At 63.2% G+C, this 7,496-nt stretch overlaps 2 protein-coding genes across 2 annotated transcripts in view; one reads left to right on the forward strand and one right to left on the reverse strand.

Annotated features, from left to right (window-relative positions):
- Positions 1 to 1,770: 1,770 nt before the first annotated feature.
- Positions 1,771 to 7,496, forward strand: part of KRT8 (keratin 8) — a 17,573-nt gene continuing 11,847 nt past the window's right edge. Inside the window, exon 1 of the mRNA XM_041417569.1 lies at positions 1,771 to 1,974. The gene's annotated coding sequence lies outside the window, so the exon portion shown is untranslated. The remainder of the gene's footprint in view (positions 1,975 to 7,496) is intronic.
- KRT18 (keratin 18) overlaps positions 1,963 to 7,496 on the reverse strand; it is a 6,525-nt gene continuing 991 nt past the window's right edge. The window contains exons 2-7 of the mRNA XM_041417581.1: positions 6,960 to 7,042; positions 5,312 to 5,468; positions 5,079 to 5,243; positions 4,320 to 4,445; positions 3,365 to 3,588; positions 1,963 to 2,246 (exon numbers count right to left, since the gene is read on the reverse strand). Of these exons, the coding sequence (XP_041273515.1) occupies positions 2,141 to 2,246; positions 3,365 to 3,588; positions 4,320 to 4,445; positions 5,079 to 5,243; positions 5,312 to 5,468; positions 6,960 to 7,042 (861 nt within the window). The 3' untranslated portion in view covers positions 1,963 to 2,140. The remainder of the gene's footprint in view (positions 2,247 to 3,364; positions 3,589 to 4,319; positions 4,446 to 5,078; positions 5,244 to 5,311; positions 5,469 to 6,959; positions 7,043 to 7,496) is intronic.

Below are 7,496 nucleotides of genomic sequence, written 5' to 3' on the forward strand. Positions count from 1 at the left end.
TGACCCCCCCGGGCACTGACCCCCCCGGGCACTGACCCCCCCGGGCACTGACCCCCCCGGGCACTGACCCCCCCGGGCACTGACCCCCCCGGGCACTGACCCCCCCGGGCACTGACCCCCCCGGGCACTGACCCCCCCGGGCACTGACCCCCCCGGGCACTGACCCCCCCGGGCACTGACCCCCCCGGGCACTGACCCCCCCGGGCACTGACCCCCCCGGGCACTGACCCCCCCGGGCACTGACCCCCCCGGGCACTGACCCCCCCGGGCACTGACCCCCCCGGGCACTGACCCCCCCGGGCACTGACCCCCCCGGGCACTGACCCCCCCGGGCACTGACCCCCCCGGGCACTGACCCCCCCGGGCACTGACCCCCCCGGGCACTGACCCCCCCGGGCACTGACCCCCCCGGGCACTGACCCCCCCGGGCACTGACCCCCCCGGGCACTGACCCCCCCGGGCACTGACCCCCCCGGGCACTGACCCCCCCGGGCACTGACCCCCCCGGGCACTGACCCCCCCGGGCACTGACCCCCCCGGGCACTGACCCCCCCGGGCACTGACCCCCCCGGGCACTGACCCCCCCGGGCACTGACCCCCCCGGGCACTGACCCCCCCGGGCACTGACCCCCCCGGGCACTGACCCCCCCGGGCACTGACCCCCCCGGGCACTGACCCCCCCGGGCACTGACCCCCCCGGGCACTGACACCCTCGGGATCCCCGGCACTGACAGCCCCGGCACTGACACCCCCGGGCACTGACACGCCGGGCACTGACACCCCGGGCACTGACATCTCCGGGACCCCTGGCACTGACACCCCCGGGCACTGACACCCCGGGCACTGACACCCCCAGGACCCCCGGCACTGACAACCCCGGGATCCCCGGCACTGACACCCCCGGGCACTGACACCCCGGGCACTGACACCCTCGGCACTGACACCCCCGGGCACTGACATCCCCGGGACCCCCGGCACTGACACCCCCCGGCACTGACATCCCCCGGCACTGACCCCCTCGAGCACCGGCCGACAACGACAGCCCCCGTCGCCTGAGGCACCACCCGGGCTGCTCGGAACTCCCGGGCACCGACATCTCCGGGCCGTGACATCCCGGACACCGAGAAGCGCCAACACCGTCACTCCCCGGAGCCCAGGGCACTGGGACCCCTGGGCACTGACACCCCCGGGATTCCCTTTCACTGGGACCCCCGACACCAGGAGCCCCGCATGCGGGCTCCCCCACACACTGACAGCCCCAGGCACCGCGATCCCCCGGACACCGACACCCGTGGCAGCCCCCCGGGAGCCCCGATGCCGGCACCCCTGGGCACGTCACCCTCTGGGCACCAACACGCCCGGCCTAGCGACACCCCAGGGACTCCGAGACACCGCAACCCCCGGGCACTGACACTCCCAGACATCTGCGCCGAGATCCCCGGGCAGCGGCGCCCGTGGAACTCCCGACACCCGGACTCCCGGGCACAAGGATGCCCGCGACCCCCGAGCACCGCACCGCGTCCACCGAGCACTGCAGCAGGACCCCCGAGCACTGCAGCAGGACCCCCGAGCACCGCACCGGGACCCCCGAGCACTGCAGCAGGACCCCCGAGCACTGCAGCAGGACCCCCGAGCACTGCAGCAGGACCCCCGAGCACCGCACCGGGACCCCCGAGCACTGCAGCAGGACCCCCGCTTCCGCGACCCCCGTGTCCTCCTGGGAGCGGTTCAGGGCAGGACGGCGCCCGGAGCTCGGGGCTGATCCCGGGGCCGGTGGGGACAGGGACATTTTGGGGTCCTCCCGGCTGGTTCTGGGAGGTCGATGCCCCCAGGGACCCCGACATGAGCAGGGGGCGAAAGGGGCGTCCCAGGGGGTCATGAGTGACCGGGAGTCGTTATCGGGATGGTGACAAGGAGGGGATACAGGAATCCATCCCTCCCGTGACAGCTCCCCGTGCCTCAAGTTTCCTCCCGGTATCACCCCCGTGTCCCCACCCCCGTGTCCCCATCCCCATGTCCTCCCCCGGAAACACACACCACACATCCCATCTGTCATTCATGGGAATCACCACTTTATTTGGCTCTGGAGGGGCTCGGGGACACCCCGGGTTTTGTGGCCCGGGGATCCCCCGTGACCCCCTCAGTAGGTGCGGACCTTCACCTCCCTGGTCTCGGTGACCACGCGCTGGGTGGTCCCTGTCCCTGCTGTGGTGGCCGTGGTCTCCTTGTCCAGGGCATCCCTCAGGCTGTGGGGAGGGGGTGTTAGGGGTGGGGGCACCCAGGGGTCCCCTCCCCATGCTGGTAGTGTCCCCCCCACCAGTGTCACCCAACAACTGATGGAGATGGAGTGTCTCAACACCCTGGAGATTGTCCCCTCTGGGTGTCACCACTGTCCCCTGGCTGTTCCCAAAATATTTTAACTGGACACTTGGACACCTGGTGTTCATCCCCTCTGACGTCACTATTGCCCCCATCCCCAGGCCATTCTGAAGGACAGGGCTGGAATATGTGGTCTCCTGGGATCATTCCCCCTGGATGTCACTGCTGTCCCCTGGCTGTCCTAAAAATCTTGTAATTAGTGGGACACCTCATCACAGGGGTCTTGTCTGCCCTGGGTGTCCCCTCCCCATGCCAGGGTGGGAAGCACTCATACCCAGGGACGGCACCTGGACACTCAGTTCCTGGAATTATTCCTTCCCATCCCCTTCCCAGCCCATATCCCCCCCTCCTCTGTCTCCATTTCCCCCTCATCTCAACTTCCATCCCACCTGAATCCCCTGTACCTGGATTTCCCCCTAACCTGAACTCCCCCCCTCTGAATTCCCCCCCCCCCCCGCCCTGAGCCCTTATACCTGAACTCACTCCTCAAAAACTTCCTCACCCGAGCTCTCTGTGCTCACCTTCCCCCAAAACCTGAACTTCCCCCTCTCACCTGAGCCCCTGTACCTGAATGCCCACCCCACATTCTCCCCCTGTACCTGAACTCCCCCCCGATTTGAACTCCCACCCCCTGTACCTGGCTTCCTTCTCCTTCTCATCCAAACCGCCCATATCTCAACTACACCCCCAGATTCCCCCCTCACCTGAACTTCTAACACCCCGTACCTGGATTCCTTCCCTCTCCACCAAACTCCCTCCTGAACCCTCTCATACCCGCACCCCCCTCTCACCTGAACCCCCTAAACTCCTCCCCTTCACCTGAACCTCCCCCGACCTGAACTCCCCCCCAAACTTCCTCATTCACTTGAACTCACCCCCACCCCCGTACCTGAACTTCCCTCTCACCTGAACTTCCCCCCGGCACTATCTGAATCCTTCCCCCCGACCTGAACCCCCCCGTACCTGATCCCCTCCCCCTGCTAACCTGAAGCCGTCGCCGCCCTCCAGCAGCTGCCGATATGTCGCGATCTCGGCCTCGAGCCGGTCCTTGAGGCCGAGCAGCTCCCGGTGCTGCTCGTTCTGCCGCTGGAGCTGCGCCCGCACGTCCCGCAGCTCTGCCTCGGCCGCGCTCACCTGGAGCTGCACCTGCGCCAGGTGAGCCCCGGCCCGCGCCTCGGCCTCGGCCAGCGCCGCCTCCAGACCCGCGTTCTGGGGGGATCCGGGGGATTAGAGGGGTTTGGGGGAGCCAGCACCCCGAAAATTGGGGTTGAAGGGGCTCATCCCAAGCTTCAGCCTCTGCCAGCATTGCCTCCAGACCCACGTTCTGGAGGGATTGGGGGGTTAAGGGGGTTTTGGGTGGGTTCACTTTGAGTCTCAGCCTTGACCATGGCAACCTCTAAATCTGTATTCCGGGGTGTTTGTGGGGGAATTAGGGGGTTTGGGGGGAGCCAGTACCCCTAAAATGGGGAGTTTGGAGGATCTGCACCAAGAATAGTGGGGGAGGAGTCACCTCGGGCTCAGCCAGTGACTCCAGACCCACATGCTGGGGAATGTAGGGGTTTTGCAGGGGTTCACCCCAAAAACTGGGGGTTCACTCTGAGCTTTGGTCAATGCAGACCCCAAACCCGTGTTCTGGGGGGATCAGGGGAGGATTAGGGAGTCTTGTGGGCGTTCACCCTGCCCCGAGCATCAGCCTCAGGCAGCACCACATCCAGCCCTGCGTTCTGGGGGATTTGGAGGGTTTAGGGGGTGAAAGGTCAAAAATGGCCTTTGTGGGGCTGGAGTTATGGGTTGGGGGTTGGAAGGGTTTTGAGGCTCTGGAGCCATGGATTAAGGGGAGCTAGGGCTTTTTTGGGGGGGATGTGGGGTTGTGAGGCTGTGGATTGAGGGATTTTGGGGGGGTGGGGTTTATTTGGGGAGTTTGGGGAATTTTGGGGTACCTGGTTGCGCAGGGCCTCAAGGTCGATCTCGAGGGTTTGCAGTGAGCGACGCAGGGCCCCGACGGTGCCTCGTGCCACGTCCAGGTCCTTTGTGCTCTGCGTCACCTCCAGGGTGGTCTCCGTGATCTGGGAGGGAAAGGAGGGGTCTGGGGGGGCCTGGGGACAACCTTGGGGTCTGGGGGCAGCAGCCTCGGTCCCACCCACCACAGACACCTCAAGTCCCGGAGGGGATGTGGGGGAGGGAGACCATCTCAAGAAGAGCCAGACTCAGTCATGGGACCCTAATGGGGATCCCACATCGTGGGGTGTGCCCTAGAGGGGCTCCAAACTTGGACCCCCTTGGACAGAGGCCATCCCAAAAGTGTCCCCAAGATTGGACCAGAAACCTCCTGAAGCAGTTCACCTCAGGACTCCCCCTGAAAACATCCTGAGTGTCCACCCTGGACCCCCTGGGTCTGCCACCCCTCTTCCCCTGGTTTTGTGTGGCTTCTTTGGGGACCTCCCACACCAGCCTGGGGACACTCCCCAAAAGGAGTTTCCCCTTTTTTGGGACTCCCCTGGTGAACCCACATTGGGGATACCCCTATGGAGCGTCATTGGGGACCCTCGGGTGTGGATTGGTGGGGATTTGGGGTCCACAGCTCCCACCCCCTCTGCTTCTCCAGGTCCTTCAGAGTCATTGTCCTGGATCTGCAGCTCCCCCAGGATCATTTTGGAGCTGGTTTTGGGTGGGATTTGAGGTTTTTTAGGGTTCCCTACCTGCTGCCCCCACTGCTTCTCCAGGTCCTCCAGGTTTTTCTGGGCCAGGGCGTCGTACTGAGCCCGCAGCTCGCCCAGGACCTTCCCTAAATCCTGCGACCGCGGTGCGTCCACCTCCACCGTCAGCGCCGACTGCGAGACCTGCGCCCGCAGGTCCTGCACTTCCTGGAGGCAGAATGGGTCAGTTTGGGGCCCCACAGCCCCTCCCGAGCCCCCAAGCCCTCTGGACCCACCTGGTCATGGTCCTTGCGCAGCAGGATCAGCTCCTCGCGCAGGGCCTCGATGTCCCCCTCGAGCTGCAGCCGCGTCATGTTGGTGTCGTCCAAGACCTTGCGCAGCCCGGCGATGTCGCTGTCCACTGACTGCCGGATGGCCAGCTCTGCCTCGAACCTGGACACGCCACAGGAACAGGGTCAGAGCCAGGCAGGGACACGGAGCCGAGCCAGCCTTGTGCCCGTTCATAACTTTGTCCTTGTCCTCGGCCCTGTTTCCATCCCTGATGAATCCTTGTCCCCCACCCCCATCGTCAGCCCCATTTCCATCCCCAGCCCAACACAGCCTTTTCCTCATCCTCGTTCAATCCCCATCATCCTCAGCCCTGTTTCCATCCCCAACACATCCTTTTCCCCATCCCTGTCCCATCATCCTCATCTTCATTCCCATTTCCATCCCCATCACAACCCTTTCCCCATCCCATTCCCATCATTCTCATCCTGTCTCATATCCATCCTCATTCTCATCCCCATCCTCATCCTCATTTCCATCTCCGTTTCCCTTCCCATTCTCATCCTTGTTCTCATCTCCATTTTCAATTCTATCCCATCTCCTTGTCCCACCCTCATCTCATTTCCACCTCCAGCCCCACCTGACCTCACCCCATTGCTGTCTCCATCCATGTTCTTATCCCTGTCTCATCTCTTCTGCCACCTCCACTCATCCTATCTTTGTACCTGTCCCCATCCTCATTCTCATCCTTCTCTTTGTGTTCATCCCCATTTTCATCCCCTGTTCCCATCCCCATTCCTTCTCATCCTATTCCTCATCCTCATCTCCAGTTCTGTCCCACCCCTGTCTCCATCCATGTTCCCATTTCTGTCCCATCCCAACTCTCACCTACAGCTGTCCCTATCCCTGTCCCCATCCAGTTTCCCATCCCCATTCCCACTCCTGCTTCCATCTTTGACCTTGCCCTCATCCTGATTTCCATCCACAGCCTATCCCTGTCCCTGTCCACATCTGGTCCCCATTCCCACTCCTATTTTCACCCTTGTCCTTGTGCACATCCCTGTCCCATCTCCAGCCCCATCCTCATCTGTCTCCATTCCCATCCCTGTACCCCTCTCCTTCCCACTCATCCCATTCAGTCTGCATCCCATCTTCATCCTCACTCCCATTGCCCCATTCTCCCCCTCGTCCCCATCCCCATCTCCATCCATTTCCACCCAATTCCCACTCCCTCTCCTTTTTCCATGCTTGTCTCCAACCCATCTCCCTCACTGTCCTTATCCCCACTCCCATCCCAACTGTTTCCATCCTTGTCCTCATCCCCATCTCTCATCTCCATCCCCATCCTCATCCCCATTCACACCCCCATCCTCACCCTCATCCCCACTCCATCTTCATCCCCGTTCCTACTCAATCCCACCCCTATTCCCATCTCCATTCCCACCTTGTTTCCAACTCCATTTTCACCCCTATCCCCATTCCCACCCCATCTCCACCCTCTTTTCCATCATATTCCTACCCCCATTATTCCCACTCCATCCTCATTCCCGTGTCATCCCTGCCATGTTCCCACCCCCATTATTCCCATTATTCCCAGTATTCCCATCATTCCCAGTATTCCCATTATTCCCATTATTCCCAGTATCCCGCCCTCACTTGACCCGGAAGTCATCGGCCGCCAGCCGAGCGTTGTCGATCTGCAGCACAGTCCGTGCATTCTCCACCGTGCTCTCCAGGATCTGGGATGGGGACACGAGGACACCCGTGCATACAGGGGACACACGGACACGGGGGCACACGGGGACATGTAGGGACAGATGGACACACGGGCATGGGGACATGGACACGAGTGGACACAGGGATACGGGGACTCGGGGTGGGGCATGGGGAGACATGGATATGGGGACACACATGGACACGGGGATGCATGGATGGGAGACAAATAGAGGGACACACGGACATGAGGGGACACGGGGGGACACACGGACACACAGGTGAACACATGGATATGGTGGTTACAGGTGAGTGGGACACAAGGACACGCAGACACAGGGACACACACAGCGACACAGGGACACGTGTCATCGTCACCGTGGCAGGGTGGCTTCCCCGGCCCCCCTTCCCTGCTGGGCCTCGCCCCGGAAAAGCTGCGATAACCCAGGGTGGGGGCGGGGCGGGGGCCTAGGTGTCGGG

The sequence above is a fragment of the Onychostruthus taczanowskii genome, unplaced genomic scaffold, assembly GCF_017590055.1.
Source record: "Onychostruthus taczanowskii isolate IOZ18803 unplaced genomic scaffold, ASM1759005v1 scaffold107, whole genome shotgun sequence".
NCBI classification, from domain to species: domain Eukaryota; kingdom Metazoa; phylum Chordata; class Aves; order Passeriformes; family Passeridae; genus Onychostruthus; species Onychostruthus taczanowskii.